General features: G+C 45.7%; 1 protein-coding gene across 2 annotated transcripts; it reads right to left on the reverse strand.

Moving 5' to 3' along the window:
• Positions 1 to 3,378: 3,378 nt before the first annotated feature.
• RGS10 (regulator of G protein signaling 10) lies at positions 3,379 to 24,226 on the reverse strand. Of its 2 annotated transcripts, none has more exons than XM_038140388.1 (5): positions 24,125 to 24,226; positions 18,649 to 18,767; positions 17,122 to 17,208; positions 10,060 to 10,203; positions 3,379 to 6,698 (listed from the first exon to the last, which is right to left on the reverse strand). In XM_038140388.1, the coding sequence occupies exons 1-5, from the start codon at positions 24,171 to 24,173 to the stop codon at positions 6,555 to 6,557; spliced, it is 543 nt and encodes a 180-aa protein (XP_037996316.1). In that variant the 5' UTR covers positions 24,174 to 24,226; the 3' UTR covers positions 3,379 to 6,554. The 2 variants fall into 2 exon arrangements, with proteins under 2 accessions (XP_037996316.1, XP_037996317.1); XM_038140389.1 differs by lacking the exon at positions 24,125 to 24,226 and adding an exon at positions 23,132 to 23,374.
• Positions 24,227 to 24,431: the final 205 nt, after the last annotated feature.

Consider the following 24,431-nt stretch of genomic DNA (forward strand, 5'->3'; position numbering starts at 1 on the left):
ATGAAACCTCCTGAAAGCAGAGATCACAAAGAGTTCACTTATTGCTCTACAGTAGAAAAGGAAGTGGGTGGGGAAAAGGAATGAAAGGATGAAACACACAGCTCGTACCCTCTTGGCTCCAGGACAAAAGATTTGCTTTAAAGAAAACCCTGGTAATTTCATACTTCCTTAAGGAGAAATGATGTCCAAGATGTGGAGTGAGCAGCAGTCAGAGGCAGGGTTCTGGGAGCCCAATTATCTTCATTATGGGGTTAGATTGTAACTTTAATCCCACAGGTCTTCCCTGGGCTTGAGGGTTTTCCAAGCAGCCTGGTTAGGATGTTGAAAACAGCTTTTAACAGTGGCTGGTTGAACAGTGCAAGAAAAGCAACAGAGATGGGTTTGCCATTCATCCAGGGCATGACTTGCACCAAAACTCTGCCCCTGAGGTCTCACCACAAGCTGAGGTTCTCAGTCTCAGTAATGTCTGTAATATCTGCAATATCTCAGTAATATCTGTAGCAGTGTTGCCTTTTGTCCTTCATGTTTTGGGGTTTCATATTGTTTGGTATCCCTTTACAGACTAAGAGGGACATGAGCTTCCCCTCTGTGCTCTTGGTTGTCAGATCCATCTCTGTGGCACCTCAGCTATGCCAAAGGATATCTTCATGTTGTGTGTAGTGCAGAGGTGTAAAAATGTCTAAACCTAGTATTCAAACCATGGAAAAATGATGAAATCAGTAAATACAGAGCAGGAAGTAAGAAAAATTTATGTTCAGATGTTCCTCTGAACTACAGCTTGAGAAAGAACCTGAAAGGTTTCAATTTATTGCCAGGTCAGTGTGTTTTTTGGTAACTCTGGGAGAGCTTCAGTGCTGCGATTGTTAGCCTGACTTGGTCAAACATTTCAAGTTCCTATCTCATCTTAGTCATGACATGGAAAAACACTTGAAATCTCTCTAATCAAATGGCTCACCAGCTGAGATAGGCCTGATGAAAACCACATTTGCTAATGCTGATACAGCTTGAGCTCAGCTCCTGCCAGCTGAAGTGCAGCCTGGCACTTGGACTTGTCACCCTTGGACTTGTCACCCTTGGACATGTCACCCTGTCCAGGACACACTGACCACCAGGATCCCCTGTGGCTGAGGGGCTGGCCAGGCAGCACCTGGGATTCCTTGGGGAAAATGTGCCCTGAGGGGCTGCCACGCCCCAGTGAGGGGACAAACTGACAGATTCTGCTTGAAATTTGCATGGCAAAGAAAACAGAAACCCCGTATCTGGACATCCCCCTGACAGCAGTGGTGGTGCTTGCTTGAGACACAGTGCAGAGCAAAATCCCCATCCCCAGCCCTGACCCCACAGCTCTGCTCTTCCCAGCCAGCCTTTCCTGCTGGTGTGCAGAGCTTCGTGCCAGCTGAAACAAGAGCCTGGCAGTAACACGGGGGTGCAGGCAGGCAAAGGGTTGAATTTTGGGCACATGACCTCTGGAAAGGCTGGAGTGATGCCTCAGGTTTTGGCTTTTTCTATTTTTCAGGTTCTGTGCTGCTTTGGTGTGTGGGTCTGGGCTTCATATCAGGGGATGGTGAGCTCTGCACAGAGCAGGGATACAAAACAATTCCTGCTCCAGCTGGGCACCAAGGACAAATGATCCAAATCTCAGGCCCAGGAGCACAAACAGCGTGGGCTGGAGAGAGAAAAACAAGCAGGGTGGGAGTGCCTGGGCTAAAGCTGGAATGGGACAATGAACTGCAAGGTGCAAATGGAGCAGAACTGAGCCAAGGGAGAGACTCCGTGCCTGGTCGTGCATTTTGGGACCATTTTGGTTCATCTTGGGTGCAGCCCTGGCTGGGCTCTTGTGCTGCCCAAGGTGGATCCATGGAGGAGATGCTTTGAATAAATCCCTGCTTTATTCTTTAGCTCTGCCCAGCCTCTGTTCTAGGGCAGCCCTCTCAAGGCCTCAGTGTGGCAGGAGCAGGGTAAGAGCTGTCAGCATGCGGGTCACTGCTTCCTGCAGGAAATGTCCTGACTTTGGGGGCCTCAGATGGGCACACAGCAGGAGCAGCAGGGGTGAAGGGACAGCTGCTGGCCCTGCTCTGCAGGTTTGTGTCACAAAGCATGTAATCAGAGCGCTAGCTGCTCTATAATGCCAACTTTCAAAGCAAATTTAATCTTAGTGCAGGGGGATCCCCCCGAGTTTTGATCAGAACAGCATCAGCTGACAGACAGAGCCACTTCAGCACAGTTCTGCTGTCTCTGAGCTGCGTTTCCTGCTGACAGAAAGGTCACCAAGTGCGCTGCATTTGAGGAACAAGCAGCTTGAGACCTTTCCTTGTTGGGACTCTCACTCCGAGCCCCAAATCCCTGCGAGTTATTCAGCCGAGAGCCAGGAGAGGGTGCTGCTAATTTTGGCAATGGTCCCGTTCCTCCTGCCAGGAGCCACAAGCCGCTTTCCCTGCTTCTTCCCAAGCCCCTTGGAATGGGAATGGGGCACTTTTAAACTCCTGGCTGCCATGGATTTGCACAGGATCAGTCAGGATAGAAGAGCCCTGATGAGAAGCAGCTTTCCCTTAATTACAGCCAAACGGGAGCGACCGGAATCGCGGCTGCAGCTGCTGAGCTTTGCGTGGCAGCACAGCAAAGTCTCAGAATCCTCGGGATAAAGGAGGGGATAAAGGATGCCCCACAGCTCACTTTGCACTGTGGCTTTGCCAAAAGCCCTGGGACATGAGCTGTGCTGGATGCAAACAAGAGGAACTGCCTCTGGCACGGGGGAATGATCACTGTCGTGTAAACAGCGCTTCTGGTTCGTCAGGGGAGACATTTGGCCAAAAAAATTGCATGACTTTGTAGGACTTGCTGCCCTGTTTTAGGATGAAAAGAGTTATAAACAATTTATAAAAGGGAGTTTATACCACTTTTCAGCTTTGGACCAGTCACAGAATTATACAGGACCTCTCTGCATCACTGACCTAATGAGTTTTTAACCCAGATGCAGATGCAACCCACTTAAAATGTCTGAATTGTCAGTAAAAAACCAAGCACATTCCAAACTGTTATCCAGACAGGAACATTAAAATCTTTTTCTCTCTCTCCCTCTGATTTTTCAAACCATCCTTCTCCACACCAGTGCAATGAAAGAAATGCATCAGGAGCAATAGAAATGGGAGATGGAGCAGGTACAAGAAGCATCTTCCCCTGTCCAAGTGATTTACTGCAATTTGTTCAGAGCCCAGGCAGAAATGAGCCCCACTGTGCCATTCCTTCTTCCAAGGAAAAAAACCCCACACACTAGGGCAGAGTGTAAACTGTGGGAGCTGAAAATGGGATCATTATGGGACATGAAGCCATCCCAACCCAAACTCTGTTCAGAACATAAAACACCTGTCAGCACACAGATTTGGTGTATTTGTAAATATTTTTATTTTTTAGCTGAGAAACACAAAATAGGGTAGAGTTTAAGGCATGCAATCAGGCACGAAACTTCTCTTGCTTGTTTTGTGTGCTCATACCTTCAGTGTAAGTTCTACGAAAGGGAGCAGATCCTATCTTTAATCTCTACATAAAGCAACTCTGAGCACCCACTTACAGCCTGAGGTTGGATGCAATGTTTACAGTTCCTGGAATGAGGGATTTACTCCTAGGGAAACAGTTCTTTTTCTGTCTGTGTGATTTGTTCTGTGCCACGTGGAGCAAGTGTCACCCTATTTCCAGGAGCCAGTTTGTGATAATACCAACTTTCCCCACATATACACAAATTGCAATTACAGAGATCTGCTTGCATGGGTTTAATTTGATTGCCTTTTACTGAAAAATACAGATAATCTAATGAACAGGAAAAACACCTTTGCTTTCTGCACGTTGCAAGTCTACTTGTTGGTGTTGTAGAGAAATAAAAAGAACCCAGGCACCACAAAGAGAATGGTGCCATCAACTTTTTACCTCTGAGGTAAAAGAGCAACTCAAAGATTAAGAGTTTTGTGGGTTAAGGTACATTAGGTTAGAAACATAACAGGTATTGAAATAAACATCATAGGATTAGAGATGCTGCTAAAAGATCCATTTCCATCTCAGTAACTTTCATCCTGTGGTAGTGCAAAGCACTTTGTGCTACTCATGGGGGGCATTTGCTCTGAGCAAGCAAAGACAGTACCTGAAAGGGAACATATTGCCAAGGAAAGGGTTGTTCACGAGCAGCAACAAACTTATTTTCTCTCTTTAACGCCCCACCTTTGTTCATAAGGCTCCTGGTTTTGTTTTCTCTTATTACCTTTTTAAAATTGATAGCCAAAGACTCTCCCCCCTTGCTCATGCATTTTTAAAATCAATATGATTAAAAATGAATCTACTGTGCATCCATGTGATGAATGTGGTAAGAGCTTGTTCTGCATCTCTCCCATGAATGTCCCCATGCTGAATTTTTCAGTACCACTAAGACTAATGCAGCAAACACTGGGAAAATACAAATCCCAAGTCCTGAACTGGTTAAGCTGCCCCCTCCCAAGGGCTTCAATGCTATCAGAAGCTCTGTCCTCTGCTGCGGCAGGCATTAAGAGTTTTGTTTTTATAGTGGATTTTCAAAAGAGGTAATCCTGAGATTACAAATAGTTGGCAAGTCCAGAAGTGGATGGTCCCATTTCCTAGGCCCCAGCAGAGAGGGGAAAAAAAAAAAAAGAAAAGGATTCATGCACATGTTTAGTTCGTTCTTATTCAGTAAAACATTGAAATACAGCTTAAGCATGAGGTCAAATACCACTGAAAGTGCCTGAAGTAATAGGACTTCACCATTAAATCTTTTGAGAGCATAAAAAGAACATTAACTCAGTGCATAAGAATTACACCTTACAACATGCATATAGTGCAGGCACTGACCTCTTCTCTCTTTGATTTCCTAAAAATGAACAGGGCATGGACCTCTAGGGGAAGAATCAGAACTTCCATCCCCACTTTTAACTAGGGAAAAGCCCATGGAAACGATTTTTTTTTACACAATACCTGCAAGAGTGGCTCAGAGTTAAAAGAAATAATCAAGTCTACCAAGTGCATTTGCATTCTCAAAAATGACAAACTAGACTTAGATTTTTTAAACATTGAGAGTGACAGCAATGTATGAAACATATCTGGCCTTTCTGACAAAAAAATAAAGTACAAAATGTTCAAAAGCTAACTGTGCATTTAGATTAGCCATCACATAAACAAAAGTTCAAGACAAGCAGCGCAAAAAATGAAAGAGTAAATAATGAGAGAGTGGGAAACAGCCAGACTACAGCTGTGAAGCTTGTCAATAGAGCAAGTAGCTAATACACTTTCCCAGCTTAAACTGCAATTTAGTAACACTGCAGTGAATTAATCAAAAAATACATTAACACATGAAAAACTCTACGCCAAAATGTGCTTTGCAGTGCTGACATTCCCAGGACAACATGGAATGCTCATTGGGAATGTCTTTCTCAACCAAGCTTTGATTGCACAGGGCTGAAATAAACTCCCCTTGCTCTTCGGCTTGATGGGAGAGTGGCTGAACCCCAAACCCAGCTCCCTGTTCCACTGCAGCTCTCCAAATCACAATTAGGAAACCCTGAAATATTTGAGTGGGGGAAAAAAAACATTCTGCAGGGTGATTTTAGCAGAAAAAAAAATGAGTAAAACAAAACCAGATTTGGTGTGTTGGTCCTTTGCCAAAGCACTGCTGCTGCACAGAGCAGGGTTGGTCAGGAGACTGGGAGAGACCAGATGCTTCCTGATAGCAGCATCTGATGTCACACTGGTGTGAGGGACAAAGCAAAGCTTTGCTGAGACCAGTGTGCCCTGAGAGGGATATTTACTTATTTGCTGTCACATTTCCTAATGGCAGTCAGGAGTTCTTCAGAGATCCTCTCTCTTTGAGAGCCTTTGTGCCCAAGGGAACAGAGGTTATCCCATCCTCTGAAGAAGGTGATTGTCTACTGCAAAAAAAAAGGGGGGAAATTTAGGAGATACAAAAATGAAAATCATGACTAGGGAAGTGTTTTGATTCAGCAATAAAGGCAAAGCAAAACAGACACCACTCTGAAAGAACAAAGTCACACAGGAAGGGATTGGATTCTACCGAGCTTAACCCTGAAAGATGCTGTCCCTTTATGATTAAATTTGCTGCGAATGACTCACCCACAAACTAATGTGAAATGTTCTCCTCAGCTGCTTCTCCCAGCAGTTCAGGATGTAAAAGCTAGTCCCAAACAAAAGTTACAAGGCAAAAATAAAAACCCAACCACGCTATCTCCCATTTCTCATCACCAAGATGCCTCACAGAGGAAAACAAAAGAACTGAAAGCATTTTAACTTGTGAAGTATGAAAGGCAATTCATGCTAGGGAGGAATACCTCAGCCTTTTAGCTGGGGAACAGTCCTTCCATGGGTGCTTGGTTAATAGCTATCATGCAAAAACAATTAGTCATTCAAGCAATTAAGAAGGTAAGTATCTCCTAAAAAGGTTCTGAGCTTTCCAAGTCCTAAATGCAACTGCTATAAACCTAGACTGTTCCTGAGTGTAATTTCCTTATTGTATGGCCTCTCCTGAAGAGATCCCTTGTGTCTCATGTGTTGTAAATTCTTGATGCTCTTTTAGCTGCAGTCTGAGCCTCTGGTGAGTTCTCCTCTTGCTCCTCACTCTTCTGGTTTAGGAAGATGTCCGACTTCAGGAAGCGGCTGTAGCTGTCATATTTCATGAGGTTGAATATCTGGGGAGAGGGGGGAAAGAATACAAAGCAAATGAGCCCAGCAAAATGAGGTTTTCAACGAGAAGGATGCTTTAATTCCAATGTACTTTCGTTCTGTCTGTACTAGAGCATTACATTTTAAAAAATACACTTCCAACTCTCCAAGGGGCAGCATGTAGCAAACAATGTTGGTTCCATGGTCACCGCCTGGCAGTAACATCCACATTAGTTTAAAAATCAAATTACAGTCTCCACAACAGCCAGCTTTGCACTCCTGATACTGAAGGTGAGAGGTGCCGTGCCTGGGTCAGGGAGGAGATGATCAGACCCTCCTGGCAGGGTGTCTGAAGGCATTCAGAGGAACAAAGCAGAGCTCTGAAGGAAGAGAGGTGCCCTCTGTGCACCTTTCTGGCTGCAGTGACTCCTGAATGCTGCAGAGTAACTCCTGCAGAGCACTGGATAACTAAGGAAAGCCTCTGAGTAATTTACACAAATAATGACACAACTGGTTTGGCCAAAATTCCTTAAACCTACACTAATCTTCCCACCCTTGTTGGACAAAATGCCAAGACTGGTCTCAGGCCAGATGAGAAATGTTGCAGGAACCTGCCACAAAGAGCTGACCTGGTACAGATGTGTTTTGCCAGTTAAAATGTGGGTTTGAATTGCTGGTGGATTAAATTGGTGTAATTACACTTTTCACAGGCCAAGAGCTTCTCACAGCCAGCATGGAAACATGAAGTCAAACCCAAGTACAGCTTTCCTCTCCCAGGGCTTGAGTTCAGGCTCATCCCTCAGCATAACTTCTGCTCTTCTATTTATACCCACTGCAGACAAAAAAACCCTACAACTCTTGGAGTTTTCTGAGAACAAAAGGGTTGGGAGAGGAGCCTGGAATCTGTTCAGGTGTCAAGGTCAGGACTATATTTTGCTTGGTGTTGAAACAGAGGGGAAGGAAAAAGAGTAAACTTCAAAACTATAATTGAGGCTAAACCAAAGCCAGCCTCACCCTCAGCCCATTATTTCACTGCTGGAGCCTCTCTGAGTCATGTTTCAGGACAGTTTTTTGGGGTTTTTTTTGATACTCAGAATAACTGAATTTCCAAGACAAATTCCTGGATTCTCACCTGTAGATGTGGCTACTCCATGTGTGGATAACTCAGCTTTACCTTTACAGGCCTCACTTACAACTGATAGTACAATCAAGTAACACAGCTCTTTGCTAGGAGGAAAAGAACAATCTCAAACTGCTTTTTCATTTCACATCCTCGAGGAACCTGGACAGATACAGGCAAACACCTAAAATTTGACTGTTCTTGTCTGTGCATTTGCTGAAATAGTTCCCTTACAAATAAATTACATGGTGGATTTTCCTAACCAGTAAATATTTAATTAATATTTAAATATTTAAGTTATTGTCTAAAACTGTGGAAATATTATTGTTTAAGATACATACTGGAATATGAAAAAAATTCCCAAACACCCACTCTGTGTAGAGCCTGATCTTCAGGGTCTGAACTCTTCCTGAGTTAAGCAAAGCCAAATTACACCTCCTGGCACTGGCTAACTACAATATAATTAAATTTATCCAACCAGCTCAAGGGGAAAAAAAAAATGCAAGACATTTCCTATTAAAACATCATGCCTGTGTTAAGAACTTGTTCCTGGTATCACTTAAAGCATCTCCCAGAGAGAAAGAGCATTGAAGATGAAGATCTTCTGCAGTCTGGCCAGCCAAATACACAGAGCAGAGTTCACCATCACGTGCCAGAGCAGAACCCTCTTTTATCTCCCTCCCTCCCTCCTCTCACTGCCTTTGTGGAGCAGGAACATTCACCCCACAAGAATTCTGGAGCACGTGGATTTCTGTGAACCACTCTCACACCACTTCTTTCAGCACAAACAAATGGCCTGGGGGCAGTCAGGGCCACCCCATGAGCAGGAGCCACTCCCCACCAGTGTCCCCAGTTAAATCAGGAGCTCTCTGGAGGGCTGAAGCTCCTGTTACCAGCACTGCTGTACACCAGGCTGTGGCCTTCCAGCCCTGCCTTTTTCTCCTTCAGACCCACAGTGCCAGCAGTGCTTAACACTGCTCTTCAGAGAACAAATTACACCACTCTTCATAACTTTATAAGGATTGAAAACTGGAGAAGACCATAACTCTTCTGAGCCATTATCTAACAGCAATAAACAGTAGCTTCAAGCCCTGGAAACTTGCAATGACCCATAAATGCTCTGGATTTGTTTTTAAAAGCTCACAGATTTTCTTCCCACACTAGAGGGATTCCTCTACCACCAGTCCAGTATGTTTCCAGTTCAGGTATTACTGATCCTTGGCTCTCCTTGTGCATGTCATTTACAAAACAGCAAATATTTTAACTCCAGTATTCTCTCCAGTTTCACTCTTCTAGGCACTCACCCTGAACTGCAGTGCTTAGATCTACCAGAACAGTTCCTTCCCTTTCCCCAAGTCAGAACTTTCTCCATTAAAAACTCTGTTTCTTCCCATGGAAATCGGATTTCAGGTATTTCCACTGCTAATGTCTTGGAACCTGCCTGGAAAACAGCAGAACCTTTGCTCCTCAGACCCCTCCAAGTGCCCCAGCCAATGCATTCAATACCTGATTGAAATGGGCTGAAAACACTGTTTGAATCACTGTGCTGTTTCTCCACAAAAGGAAAGAGCCAAATGGAAAATACAGGTAGTCCTGAGGATGGTACAGGAATTAAAAATAGTACTGCAAGTGCTGGAAAGCTGCAGATAAGAATGACTCACTTCATAACTTATGCTTTGAAATCAGCTGAATATCAAGAAAATTTACCACCTAAAGACATGCCTGCGAAATTTCTAATTTCTACCAGACCTCCCAAGTTCTTTAGGGAAAGGCAAAGCAGAGACCAACCCCTCTAAGTCTTGCATGTTGCAGAAGAGGAGGGTTTTCAGAAAATTCTGCTATAATCATATCAAGATAAATACCAAAGCAAAGTGAAATGAAGAAATTTGAGCTCTCAAGGAAACCAGGGGCAACTACAGAAACAAACATCAGCAATGACTCAGAAGAAGTGAATACACAGGAAAACAAAGGCACTGACTTAGTCAGGGTGATTCTCAAGCTACCCACGCAGGAACCCTGGAGAAAACTCCAGCCAGTTTTCCAGGAAAGTCCTGAGCTGGAATTAGAGTGATTGTATCGAGTCTCTTCATTATTGGTTGTAGTGAGATGGGGCCAAGGACCTGGAATATCTCAGAGCAGCTGCATTAATATCCCCAACATGGACAACCCAGCTCTGTGCTTACCTGTTCAATCATGGCCAGAAAGCAGAGTTCACTAAAACCAGACAAAAATGAATGAGACTGTGTTATGGAAATAAATAACTTTACCTGGTCCTGGAGCTTCTGGAACATGAGAGGGTGAGGTGTCTCCAGGATGGTCTCACTCAAACGGGACTGCCCTTCAACATTGACTTGGGAGGAAGCTTTACTGGACAGGAAAGTCATGTAAATCTCTTTAGCTTTTTCCTGCATCTGCAAAAGGACATTTATTTAAAGAATTATTCGCTGTGGGAATGTTCTCTGCATCAGGTTTATCTCACTTGCGTATGTTCATTTGTGGTGGAAGAGGAACACCCCTGCAGGCCAAAAGCTACGCTGGTATCACTGAAAGCTGCCAGAATTCAGCAGGTTGGGGTGCTTGAATCTCAGCAGCCAGTGTAAAACTGCTCAGCATCATCAGATGCACCTTGTCTTTGCTTTTGAGACATGTTTTTCCTAACACACCCTCAGTATGGGCAAGAAACCCAGAGGAAGAAAAACTGGGAACTTACTACGAGGGAAAATCAAGTGAAAAAAACACCAGCAGCTTGGCTGATTGGCAAAGATGAGACTCTCAATAGCCTCTGAGAGTTGATAAATAAGAGCCTGACCTGCATAAAGCTGTTTGTTGGTATTTGCCCTATTTCAGAGCTCTTCCCTCGTCAAACCAGTAACAGCAATAACATCTTGACCCCACCAGCATCTCCAAGCTTCAAAGCAGTGAGTGGCCACAATCCCCTAAAGTTCAAGGAAAGGCCCCTTAACAGATGGCTGGATGAGAGGAAGCCAGAGAGGGAGAAGAGAACCAACCCAGGCGAGAGCCAAGCCCCCTGCTGCACTCTGAACTCTGCATGCTGAGAGGCAGCCAGCAGCAGCTGCTCTGGGCCACCCCGAGCCCTGGGCACTCACCAGTGTCCCCAGAGTGCCCCTAATGAGCAACCACAGCTCCACACCAGCTAAAGGGCTGTGCTTTGATGGGAATGGGGCTTGAAGAAGGAAGCATTTAAATCCTGCCCATGAAGGAGTCTCAGAATTACTTCCATGTTTTACATGGAAGTCATTTACATTTACTCTCGGGGGTAATTAGAAGAAAAGCTGCATGTGCTTGAGCATTCAGGAGGCCTAAAGAGTTGGGGCTCTCCCACTGCTGAAGGGGACACCCATGCTCTAGAATTCCTTTTTAAAACTCATTATTCATCTGGTGGGTAGAACATTACGTGTCAAGTGCATTAGGTCACAATGAACTGTTTTTAACAATTTCCAACTTGTTTCACAGCTCAGGGAGGACTGGGTCAGCCACTTCTGTTCTAAATGACCAATTAATCCAAGGGATCAAAGGCGTGACTGCTACAAGTGGCAAAGTTAATGTCCTAATGAGGGCACAGTAAAGGGGACTTCATCTATTACTGCATGAGCCATTGTATGGCCAGTGCCACCCGAATGACTTTTGAACCTGCTGTCCAATTTCAACCACTCTTGAGAGAGGGGCAAGGGACTGAGAAAAAAATTACCCTCCTGCTGAGATAATGGAAAATCAGCAGGAGAGAAGAAAAGGAGAGGAAAAGCAGCACACACACCAAGGGAAAAGCTGCAGTATGTGCTCAGTTCTCTGCTCTACTTGAACTGCCAGGATGTTCTTTGCTGCTGGCTAACCGAGGCATTTGTAGCTCCTCACCAGCCCCAGCACAAGGTGCTGCTTGCCCAAGGACACAGGAGCGAGATGGGCACTGCAGAGAAAAGCAGAGGGAGGCTTGAGAGGGAACACAAAACTAGAAGTGACCGTGAGGAAGTTTAAAGAGCATGGAGAGGAACAACAGGACTGTGTGGGAGGCTGGTGAAACAGGGAGGCTCTTTGGATTTTGTGAGGAAGAATAACACAGAAAGGAAGTGAAAGAGCTGTGGTAGGGAGAGGAGGCCATCGCAGAGACACAGAGGACCTGGCTTTATAGCAGTGGGGAAATTTGGAAATGCACAGCTGAGCGTTACAGGTTCTGCTGCAAATAGAACTGCTCTGCCACGTCTGTGCTTCAGCAGCACAGCAGCTGATTAACTACAGCTTATAATTTGCTTTAAAAAGAAAGAACAGTTAAAGCTGCCAGTGTGCTCATACACCCCCCAAATGTCACTCAGGCAGAGCCAGGTTCAGGTGGAGGAGGCAGAGATTGTCCCTGTTCACTCGGTGACACTCTCTGCTCTGCATCAACCTGAAACTAAAGCCTCAGCACAGGGGACTCTGGAACTGAAATAGCTCTTAAACTGGGATCTTGTTCACAGGTGGTTATTAAAGGACTGCTGGCAGTCCCCAGTTCCATCTGTGCTCTCCCCAGTGTCCCTGCCAGATTCCCATTTGGAGTATGAAGTTCTGCCTAGAGCACCCCCTCACTATTTCCAGTGGATCCAATATTCTTCCCCACTTCCTTTCCTGAGGTCAAGCTCAGCTCCCAAGCATGTGTGGCTCCCAGATGAGGTGAAAGGGAGCCCCAGATGCTCACCAGACCAGGCTGCAGCACTCAGCAGCTGTGCAGCATTACCCAGCCCTGCTAAACCCTTGCTACATTCCACATGGGAAGCAACAGAAGAAACCCCTGAATGTACAGGGCTTTGTTCTGGAATCATTCACTGCAAAACTTCAGCATGCATATTTTGGTGGGTTTTAGCAATAGCTGGAATTATTCCCTGTTGTTGGAAGCATTTATTACAATTTGTAATTTATTTTTGAAGCTGGGCTGCAAGAGGAGAAACATTTAAACCCTGGGAAGCAGCACGACTGACATGTTGTTTATTTCATTAACAGTCACAAATGCAACAACATATGACTAACTCCAACAAAACACTTAAAGTTAAATTTTATTTCCATATCCCCAGCACTTCCATTTCAGAATTAAATCCATGCCCTAACACAAGTGCCATATGGGTGGCAGCAGAACTCACTGCTATAAGTAGACTTGACCCCATTGCTTTCTCAATCTTCACTAAACATTAAATCTGTATTTTAACTTCAATTTTAAAGGACTATCCTTTTTGGGGGTCTTTTTTTTTTTGGTTTTTTGGTTGTTTTCTTGGTTTTTTGTGGGGTTTTTTTTGTTCTTGTTGGGTTTTTTTTTTAGCTACAGAGATGTGTCTTGAGCTGAGGGGGAGCTTTGTACCTTTCTGCTAGAAGAAGGTGGGCTGAACCCACCTAAAACCTGCCTAGACCTGCAATGCACTCTGCCTGCTGCCTGAAGCATCCACTGTGATGGAACAGCAGCCTGTACAAACCCAAACTCTGCCCCAGGCTGGCAGAGAAATGATAACAATAAATATCCCTGGCACAAGGGATGCTTAACCCACTGCTCATGTGCTGACCTTTGGAAAAGTTTAGACTGACTGACTTTAGAACCCCATGCCAGAGCTCTCAGCTCAGGTAATGAAAAGTTTACCTCATCCTTTAAAATTCCCATTCATAGAATCATGGAATGGTTTGAGTTTGAAATTACTTTAAGGTAATTTTGAAATAAAGTAAGTTTTGAAATTACTTTTTGAAATTACTTACTCAGCTACTTCCAACCCCCTGCAGGGACAAGGGACATCTTCAGCTAGATCAGATTGCTCAGAGCCCCATCCAGCCTGAAAATTTCCTAGGATGGGGCATTCATCACCTCTCTGGGAAACTACTTCCAGTGTGTCACCATCCTCACAGTAAAGAATTTCTTCCTTATACCTAATCTAAACTTGCCCTATGTCAGTTTGAAGGCTTTCCCCTGTCCTGTCCCTCCATTCCTGTGTCCAAAGTCCCTTTCCAGCTCTCTTTGAGCCCCTTTAGGCACTGGAAGCTCTCCCTGGAGCCTTCTCTTCCCCAGGCTGAACACCCCCAGCCATCCCAGCCAGAGCAGAGCTGCTTCAGCCCTTGGAGCATCTCCTGGACTCCGTCCAGTCTGGGCTGAATTGGTATCAGCTTCATCTGACCAAGAGCCTCAGTGCCTATGAGCTAATCTGTGTGGGAAACCAGTTTTAGGAGAAGTGAACTACAAAACAAGGAAAAGCCTGTTTTTAGAATGCTGCGTGCACAATAGAGAGATGCAAAGGGACTTCTGCAAGAGTCACTTTCAGAAGAAAAATCCACGCTTCGTGCTACCATAAACACTGGAAAGATTTCTATTTTTAGTGCTTTTCCTAGCTTTGTAAATTATCTAAACAAAGCCACCCATAAGCAGTAGCTACACAAATTTACTGTAAGTCTAAAGCACATTTACTGTGTCATTCTAAAGCACATTTATTCAGGCAGTTACAATAATTTGGGCAAGCCCAGACTCCAGGCTGACCCTACCCTGGAATGGCTGGTACTGGATAATTAACCTAAATAAAACCGAGCTAAATCTCTGTCCATTCACTTGGCAATTCATTGAAGGATTCACCAAGCTCCTATCCCTGTACATCACTTTAACATTTTCTCTACTGACATCCTAAATTAGCAATCCTAAATCAGCTGGAAATATGGAAATTATTTGGCAAGGGAAAATATGATTATTATCCCACTGAAAGCGTGGGACTTTACAGAGAAGTCGACTGACTGGTTGTTCTTTTCCTCAAGACTTTCTGTATTCCTGGACCTTAATGAGGGGGGGAAGCAGCTGAATACACAAAACTGGAGTTACTAAATGTTACAAAGTTCACAGACAAACAGAAGATTTTCCTCCTCTTGCAAAAAAAAAAATAGTATTGTTGTATTTTTATGGATTTATCAATACCCAAAAAATACTCACAGCTGAACCCAGCAAAACTGTTTTGAGGGGAATTTTTTTCAGTGCAAAACACAGGATATTTACAGAAAGTAGACTCCCCTACCCAAAATACATTGTTTGGAAAGACAGGGTAAGTTTTTGTTGTTGAAAATCTGCTGGGAAACTGTTTAAGCTGACAATATTTGACTGACCTTAAGAGAGGAATCTGCAGTCTGGACACAGCCCTCTTACACCTGCACTTCATACCACCTCTCCTAGCCCAGCTCTCCCACCCGATTCCTCTTCCTGGGCATTTCTGATGCTCCTCCAAGCACACACAACCCCACAGCACACTCCTGGGAAAGCTGCAGCCCAGGGCTGGGACAGGAGCACTCTGTGCTGGGCTCACACCTGGCTGGACGGGCCAGAGGGTGCTGGGGAGGGTGCTGCATCCAGCCAGGCACCAGGGGTGTCCCTCAGGGCTCTGAGCTGGGGAGAGCTCTCTTAAATATCTTTACTGATGACATGGATGAAGGGATTGAGGCTTTCATCAGTAAATTTCATAAATAAATAAAATAAATACATTTCATTAGTAAATTTGTGGACGACACTAAGCCGGGAGCTGTGTCCATCTGTTGGAAAGTAGGATGGCTCTGCAGAAGAGTTGGATGGATGGGCCGAGTCTAACACGATGGAGTTTAATAAGTCCAAGTGCCCAGTCCTGCATTTTGGCCACAATAACCCCCTGCAGTGCTCTGGGCTGGGGACAGAGTGGCTGGCAGTGCCCAGGCAGAAAGGGACCTGGTGGGCAGCAGGCTGGACAGGAGCCAGCAGTGTGCCCTGGGGGCCAAGGCCAGTGGCTCCTGGCCTGGATCAGGAATGGTGTGGCAGCAGGAGCAGGGAGGTCACTCTGCCCCTGTACTGGGCACTGGGGAGGGCACACCTGGAGTGCTGTGCCCAGCTCTGGCCCCTCAGTTTGGGAAGGACCTTGGGACACTGAGCACATCCAGAGGGGACAACGAGGCTGGAGAGGGGCTGGGAACACAAACCCTGTGAGGAACCTCTGAGGGAGCTGGGGATGCTCAGCCTGGAGAAAAGGAGACTCAGGGCTGCCCCCATCACTCTCACAGCTCCTGAAAGGTGCCTGTGCTCAGCTGGGGCTGGGCTCTTGCTCCAGGCAGCACTGACAGAACAGAGCACACAGCCTCAAGGGAAATACAGGCTGGATATCAGGAAAAAGTTTTTCACAGAAAGGGTGATCAAGTTCTGGAATGGCTGCCCGGGGAGGTGGTGGAGTCACCATCCCTGGGTGTGTTTAACAAAGCCTGGATGTGGCACTGGGTGCCAGGGTTTAGTTGAGGTGTTGGGGCTGGGCTGGACTCGATGATCTCAAAGATCTTTTCCAACCTGGGCATTCTGAGATTCTACTGGAAGAGGTTTAAGGGGCATTTTCCCACTCTCACCTCTTCATGGTGCCAAATGTGCCCTTTGGCAACAAGAGCTACACTCAGGTAAAAAGCATAAAAGTGGGATTTCAAAAAAAAAAAGAGCTTTAGGAGTCTGACTCTCAAGGACAGAGATACTCTCTTGGAGTTTTGATACTGCTTAATTTCATACTCACAGAACGAGCTCTTACAGAGCAGATAAATTGGAAATTTCTCAAGAAAACAACAAACCAAACAAAAAACCAGACACAAAAAACATTTTGAGAAACAAGCAAACAAAACATGGTACATATTTTAGGCCTGACTCTGTGGGCTTCAAAGTCTAAATGTGAGAGTGGATCCTGTGTTCTTCGTGGATCTAAATGCAGTGGAAAAAAATTACTGAAGGCGCCTGCTTGAAAAATTTTCCAGTAGAATATTTCCTACTAGAGAGATAGAGTTGTCATCAAAATGAAAAGGCTCTGCAGGTATACACCAATTTGGATAAATATTTAAGCAAAAAAGTTTAAACAGACCCCTTATGTTTTGTAACTTGTAATTTGATAAGGCAAAATGTTTCATTTTGGTGCTGTAAAATATTTTTGTTTGGGCCATGTGTTATTTTTATGTTCCACTAAGATAGCACAGTGGTGTAAATTTCCAGCTAATAGCTCCTATGCTCTAAAAAAGCTCTGAATGAAATATCTTTATATTTGCAAACAAGATGATGCAACATCACTGAATTAATAAAACTTTTGCTACTCCCTAGAAACTACAAAAAAGTTCAGTTTTCAAAACATGGGAAACTTGACAATTTCAGCACTTTGTTTTGATTTGAAATAAACCCAGCTTTGTTTCCTAACAATTCCACCAGGATGATTTTAGTGCAATTTCTTCAAATATATTTATTTGCATTCTCACAAAGCACATTATGCAACAGAGATGTTTTAGCTCCAGCTCTGCTAAGTAAACTTTGTTGACAAGTAGAATTTATTTAGGAAACATACCTGCTTTTTTCCCTGTGTTTTCTTAAATTCTTCACATGCTAACCAGAACAAAACGTTTTCTTCACTAAATTCTTTCTTTAAAAATTCCTAGGAAAGAGAAAAACAAACACACAAAGGTTAGGATCCAGTTTCTCAGCTGTTTTTCCCTCTTCCCAGTCCAGCTGTTAGAACCAGAAGGTGCCTGCAGTTAACTTGACCATGAGTTTGCCCAGCCCAGTGTCACAGAAGCACTGCACTTGTGAATCTGCAGGGCTGGGATGGAACACTCTGATGTTCTGCTCTTTGAAAGCACATTCCAGGAGGAGGATGGGCTCCATCCAATCTCAGACCATATCAGTAACTAACAGGAACAGCTTCTTCAGCCTCCCTTAAATAACTCGAGCACTTTTACAGCCACTGCTCAAAGGGAAATCCAAAAAGAGATTAATTCCTTCCCAGGTGAGTAAAATGAACCATTTTAATGAGAGTCACAAGTCACTTGGGATTCTCGTGCAGCACATTTCTGACTTTTGCAATGAGTAAAATCTCTACAAATAAAAGTATTTCTAAATGGGATCGTCAGTGGCAATAAATTCACTTAAACAAACTGAAGCAGAAGATGTAGCTGCGCTCTCTATGCTGCTTAAACACAGCACATTCCTCCAAAAGTGAGGCATGCTTTCAAAGGGGAAAAATGTACATTAAATTTATTTATGAAATATAATGACTGAAACTTTTATAGCTCTGAGATCATCAGTTTTCTCTTTCGAGTGTTAGAAAATAGAGACTAAGTAATGCCAGGAATTAAACAGCACCAAGATTACTTTTTTCTTTTTTTGTTTTTTGAGAGTTTAAAATCAGCATTTTGTTATTCTTGTTTACCTCACTTTTCAAACCAGTCTGGCAGGAAACCATTTTATCCCAGTGCATTTTATCAGTACAGTATGGCAAAAGCACTTTGAAGTAGGCAGTTCCTATTCTTACATCTAACATGGCAAGAAGGCCTTGAAACACCAACTCACCACCCTCACCTAATTAAACTTCAAGCCATTTTGAGCTGCTCCAGCCCACACTTTGTAGTAAACTGAAAGGGAATATTTTCAGTAGAGCTGCTAAACACAGAGCAAGAGCCACAGAGTCATCAGGTTGCTGCTGGTAACTCATGGCTTAAGGACAACGAGGGAGAAGTGAGAGCCCAGGATCCCGGTGATAAATAATGCTTGGCAGGAGGGATCAGTGGCTCAGGGACTGCAGTTTATCCAACAGGAACTTGTTAATCCTCGCAAGACAGGATGGATCCCGTTAGGAAGGTGCAGCCAAACGCCTTGCCCGTGCCTTTTGAGCACAGGCTGCAGTGGCAGGGGGCAAAAGGAGCCACCTCAGAAGCCCTGCCAGTGGCACAGCTCCAGCTCTGCTCAGGACACACATCTAGAGGGATGTGTGCCTCTGCTCACAGTGCTGGCACAGCTGCACCCTTCATGCTGAGGCTCATTCTGCCTTAAACCCGGAATTTTGCTTTATGTGAATATCCATATTTAAGGTATTGACCCTAAACCGTTTGACTCCTTCTGGGTCTTCGAGGAGGTTCTCCAGTGATGTGGCCCATTTCGAGGTTCCTTTCAGGGTTTGGTGGCTGCTGCTTGGGTGGCCCTCACCATCATTTATCTCTGGAAAACAAAAATAAAATGAGAAAAACAGCATCTTCTTTAGAAAAAGACAAGTATCAGCCACGTGGATGTCTCCCCCATTTCCCCCTGCACTCCTGATTCCAGCTGCTCTCTTGAAAGGAAGCACCATAAAACTGAAAATGAACACACACACACACACAGACACTTGAATTCTGCTTTGCCTGTAAGGAGGCAACAATTCCTTACAGCCACATAATTCCTGAGCATATAAGAAGTCACTGTCACTGCTTTAGAGGGGTTCAAGCACCTCCTGCCTGGGGAGCACGATGACCACACCAATGTCCATGTTTTGCTCTGGCACTGTCAACAATGTTGGCTTCTCTAAAGGAACTTCTGGCCAGCCACACATGTGAAATTTATTTTTAAGAAGGGAATCGTCGCTGGAAGCTGGATGCTCAGTAAAAGCTGAGAGAGAAAGAAAAATAATGGTTTGTTTAGCAGGAGAACCAGTCCAAGATATTAATCCAGTCCAGTGGGAGGAAAGACACCCAGCAGAAGAGCATCACTCCAGCTGAGTCAGCCTGGTTTTGGACAAGAGGGTGATTTTATTGTTTCCAAGCCCTGAAATTCTTCTTTTATAAGATGTACTGTACTGTCCCACACCTGATCTGCCAGGCAGCCTTCTCACAGACAGGAAAGATGGAATACAATTCCTACTTTCTCTATCCCAGGAACAAGTGCATTTCCTTCAAGGCTGGGGATGGCAAAAAACCCTTCAGAAAACCTATTACTTGGAAAAACTCCAGGAATGCTATTGCTCATCTGAAACACAGACATAAAGTGCTCAGCCTCCTCTCCTCTGACACACAAAATGCCCTGGGAACACAGGAGGGAAGTCAGAAGGATAAGAGCTGCTCTTCAGGTCACTGTGCACTGGAGAGATGCACAAAACCCTTACTGCAACCAGTAGAGCTTCTATTTATAAACTGCTTCATTTCTCCCTACCAACTTACTGGAAATCTGGATCTGGCTCTGCTTAAGCTCTGCTTTTAAAAACCCTTCTTTCACCATGAAACTAATCCTCACTAAGTATCTCAAAAAACTCTTGATGCAGAAATACATTATATATATATATATATATATATATATATATATATATATATATATTTGTATTTAAATACACACTAGCAGATGCCCTTTCCAGCTGGTGACTGGAAATAAAGCTGAGGTTAAAGCCCTGCAGAATACTGGCATGACAGCAGAGGCTCCTGAGCTTTGGTTGGTAGGGACCTGTGGAGTCTGTTTGTTTAACCCACTGCTCTAAATGAATGAACATCTCTTCTGCCTTGATAGGGAGGGGATTTTGTTTTAGAAACTCTCTGCTAGCTTAAAGGTCAGGAGCCAGAGCCTAAGGATTGTCTCCAAACCACAGCTGCAGCCTCCACATGTGACAGGAGCACAGCGAGCTAACGCCGCCTCAGTTTGCCCCCCTTCGTGCAAAAGGATGTGGTTCTTGATTAGCACTTGAAAAAATTTGTTTTAGAAACCTGACTCAAAGTATTTGGGCATCTAATATCAGTAAAATCCGTGAGATTTGAGTGGGAATGGCCAAGTGTGTTGCAGCAGAGCACAAAACCCTCTGAGGAGCTCGGGTGTGCTGTTGGAGAGGGATGGCAGCTCTGGGTGTGCAGCTGCTGGTGGCTGCAGAACCAGGCCATTCCCCCACTGAGCACGGTCTAGCACACAACAGAAGGGGGGAACATTTGATTTCCAGTGTTTCTTTTCCAGCCAAATCTGAAGTGGACACTAATGATTACTTTGAAAAGCAGGTGTTTCAATGAGCCAATGCACTCCCAGGCCAAAGGCCAGAATAAATCCTTCCAGAAGCCCAGGATACATCAACCTGCTTCTCTTCTGCTGCTTCGACTGATCTCCCATTTTACTGCAGGCCATTCTCTAGCCTTCCTGACCAATATTTTCCCCATTTTCCTCTCACTTCCAGCCTACCCAGCACAGCCCAACTCTGCCCCTCCACTCATGTTCTGCCCCCTCTCCTCCTTGTCAGCCTCCAAACCCTGTCCCCTCTGCTCCCCTTTTCCCTGCATTCTTCTCCTACAGCCTTAACTTCAAAACCAGAATGTGACACCTACACGAGTGTCCTAGTGTCCATTCTGCTGAGCCTCGTACAGAACACTGTCACTCAGTTTATTTCCTCACTTGACCAGCTCCCCAAACCCAAAAAATACCATGGTACAGAGACAAGGGCTGTCTGTCCATTGCAACCCTTCCATTTACCCCTCGCCTCATTTATTCCATGCATCCCTTGCCTCATTTATGTCCCCAGAGCAGAAGCTGAGGGATGTCTCAGGTGCTGGGCAGCTCTGGGTGCCACCAGAGGTGCAATCCCAGCACTGCCCACCCAAGGCTGGGGACACCAGGCTGAGCCCCATTAATCCCCATGTCCAGTGTTCATCTGCAACCACCACAAAACATCAACATTCCCCTTCAGCACAAACATAAATAGGCTGCAAATATAGTAGGAAACACCCTGAAATTTTATGAGGCTATTAAAACTGCTGGGTATTTTTATTATATCCCATTAAATATGCCATCACCAGCATTTATTCTAACACAAAAGTGACCTGACATCCCCTCAGTCAGGATCATAACTTCCAGCTCCACATGCTGCTTTCATGCAGCAGATTTAATATGTGATTTTCAGAACTTTTTTAAAAGACAGGAAAGAGGTTTTCCCCACAAATGACTCCAGAAGCTGATCCCCAAATCCATCTCTATTACTAAATCACCTTAAAAATGATACTTTCACTGAAGTGCAAATTAATGAGACCGAAACAATTCATTTGAGGAGGAAATACAGCAGTGTAGCTACATGAATGATCCTTCTGACACCTGTTTATCTCTGATATTTATAAAAAGACAACTTTTTCTATTAAAATCATCTGCTGACAAAGTTAGGTAATATAGCCTTGGGAACAACAAGCTTGATCCCACTGATTAACAAGAACCCAAATGTACATACATTTGTATGATCATTTAAATGAGGAAGGCAGACATTTGCTGTTACTAAAAGCTGGGAGATAATTTTGTGCATCACAAAGGGCATTACAAAATGGCAGTTCTCCCACCAATATTTCTGCCAAAGTAACACGCAGAATACGCATCAGATGATAAATAAACCAACCACGTTTCTTACATTACAGTTCATTTATTACATTATCGCATGCTAATTAAATTTCAGAGCAGAGCCTGCTGCCTTTTGCATGGGTTAGAGAGCAAGAGGCAGAGGAAGGCAGCAAGGCACGCACGGCAGAGCGCAGTTGTAAGAGTTTCTGCTGAAGCAAACTTTCCACTGAGTTGGAAATCTGCTTCAGAGACACAAGGGCTCGCACGGCGTGCGGGGAGCAGCCAGCTGCTCCTACCAAATGATTAAGTGCTTCTTTGAACAGCACCATTCTTCAGAGCACTCCGTGCTAAGCCAGCAAGCAGGCAGTTGCATTATCTGGAGCGTTATTTTAGAGGGAAAGCTTGCAGGAGCTGCCTTCCCATCACACAATGGCACGGCAGCAGCAGGCTGCAGATAAAGGCTCTTTGTGCGCGCAGAACGGTAAGTGCAGCGCTAATAACGCCGTAATTATCAGCTGAAGAGTGCTATCAAAAAATCCCAAATATTTGCATCCTCCAAACAGGAACTCGGACTGAAATCCCAGGAGGTATCAGTACAACTTTGCAGGTCAGAACTCACAGTCCTGGCCCTTGTTTCTGACAAGCACGAAGAGCAAAAACCTGCGGGAAGCCATCAAACGGAGTGATTCAGACACGGCGAATTGAGTTAGCCATGCTGATCACCCAAAGCACTGCACACTACAGCCGCTTCCCAAGCTGCTGCCACTCTCCAGCTGTTGATACCATGGCCTTTGTGGCACCATATCGAGCAGCACAGACTCACGCCCTTCACAGAATCCTGCTGAGCACATCCCTTCCCGGCCGCCTGTTCTGCCCATCTCCTTCCCGCACACCCCTTCTGCACACCCCCCAACAAACAGCAGCCACAAACAGCAGCCACACAAACACAACGGCAAAAGCACCATGCAAGCAGCACTTCCCTCGCTCCAAATTTAAGCGTGGATGTACAACAGGAAAAGCAGCTTCCATCTCTTTTTGAAGAACTTCTGACCAGTCCTCCCCTCATCCACCTGGGTCATAAATCTGCAAGCCATGAGTCTTTATTATGACTTTAAAAGCACTCTGAGTACCTTGTCTTGTCCTACAGTCACCAGAATGCCTACCCATCAACTACCCACCAGTCTGGAATTAATAAATCCAAGGTATGAAGCAGTGGGAAACTTCATTAGCAAGCAGCTGAAAAGGGAAAATTCCCTTACTTTCCATGTATCCAAGCATCAGCAGATGAATCCTCGCACAACAGTTTTTTCCTAGCAGCAGCTGAATTTTAGACCTTTCTGCTACAGCAGAGCTGTCCTCTCACACGTGGGGTGCTCAGAGCACGAGCTTCAACATCCTCTTTTGACTGTCTCTAGCAACAGATGGCTACTGGATTCCACTTTTAACTATAAGGAAGGAAACTAAAGGGACGTTCCTCTTTTGTAGCATCTCTGGAAGTGTTCACCAGACATACAGCTTCTAAAATACCCGCTCCCTGCCTCCCCCCCCCCAAAAAAAAAACAATTCAACCCAAAAAAACCCCAGAAAACCCAAACAACTCTAGACAAAGATCTCATTTGGCTTTTCTTAGAAAGATTGCAACTTCTTCCTGCACACCATACAACACAGTGTTATTTTCTAGGATTTGGAGATTGCAATTGTTGCCCCAAATGTCCCAGCAGTGACAGATATCAGACATCACCCCTTGGAACCGACAGTCTCACAGCATCGCGGATACAAAACACACAAGCGCGTTACAGCGCCGGTCTACAGAGGGATCCGCGATGTCCTACGTTATTCCTGCTCGGAAATCTCCATTCCATTCCAGCTTGAAACCTCCAAAGGCGAACTCCTCAAAGTCAATTTGGAGCTCGAACAACCACGCTCTGACGTCCTGGGCTGTCGCCTCGGCCCCGGTAAGAGCGGCAGTTCCGACTCGAACTCGGCGGCGAGGCGCAAGCCCGAGCAGAGCTCAGTTCCCTCTTCCGCGCTCAGCGGGAAGCGCCCCGGGCGCGCATCCCCCGCGGCCCCGCGGCCCCGCGGAGGGGCGGCCGAGCAGCCCCGGCCCCGGCCCCGAGCGCCGGCGGGGCCCAGGGACCGCCGTGAGCCCCGCGCTCCCCCCGGCGCTTCCTGGGCAGCGCAGCCCGGCCCGGCGCTTCCCCGGCGGGAGCGGCCGCGGGCTCGCCCGGGGGTCGCCGCCCCGTCCCCGTTACCTGAGGGCGGCCGCTTCCTGCTGAGCCGGCTCACGGCCCGGTTGAACATCCCGGGCGCCGCTCGGCCCCGCTGCCGAGCCCGAGGGCGGCCGCGCTGCCCGCCCCGCCCCGCCCCGCCCCGCAGCAGCGCCAGCCCCGCACCTGCCCGGCCCCGCCGAGCGCCGAGCCCGGGCCGCGGGCAGCTCCCGAGCGACGTGGCGCTGCCGGGGCTTCGCCCCCTCGCAGCTTCCCCTCCTCAGCCCGAGGCACGCCGCCCCCGCTCCCGCAGCCCGGGTATCGCCGCACCCTGCTCATCCATCCCGCCTCC

Source organism: Motacilla alba, chromosome 6, assembly GCF_015832195.1.
Source record: "Motacilla alba alba isolate MOTALB_02 chromosome 6, Motacilla_alba_V1.0_pri, whole genome shotgun sequence".
Lineage (NCBI taxonomy): Eukaryota > Metazoa > Chordata > Aves > Passeriformes > Motacillidae > Motacilla > Motacilla alba.

Excerpts from the sequence above, each read along its gene's own strand:
- RGS10 (XM_038140388.1), bottom strand. The coding sequence starts at position 24,173 with ATGTTCAACCGGGCCGTGAGCCGGCTCAGCAGGAAGCGGCCGCCCTCA. Across the intron at positions 17,209-18,648 it reads AAGGAGTCAAACGGTTTAGG|GAATTTTTAAAGAAAGAATT; the intron begins GTCAATACCTTA and ends TCTCTTTCCTAG. Across the intron at positions 6,699-10,059 it reads TCCAGAAGCTCCAGGACCAG|ATATTCAACCTCATGAAATA; the intron begins GTAAAGTTATTT and ends CCCTCTCCCCAG.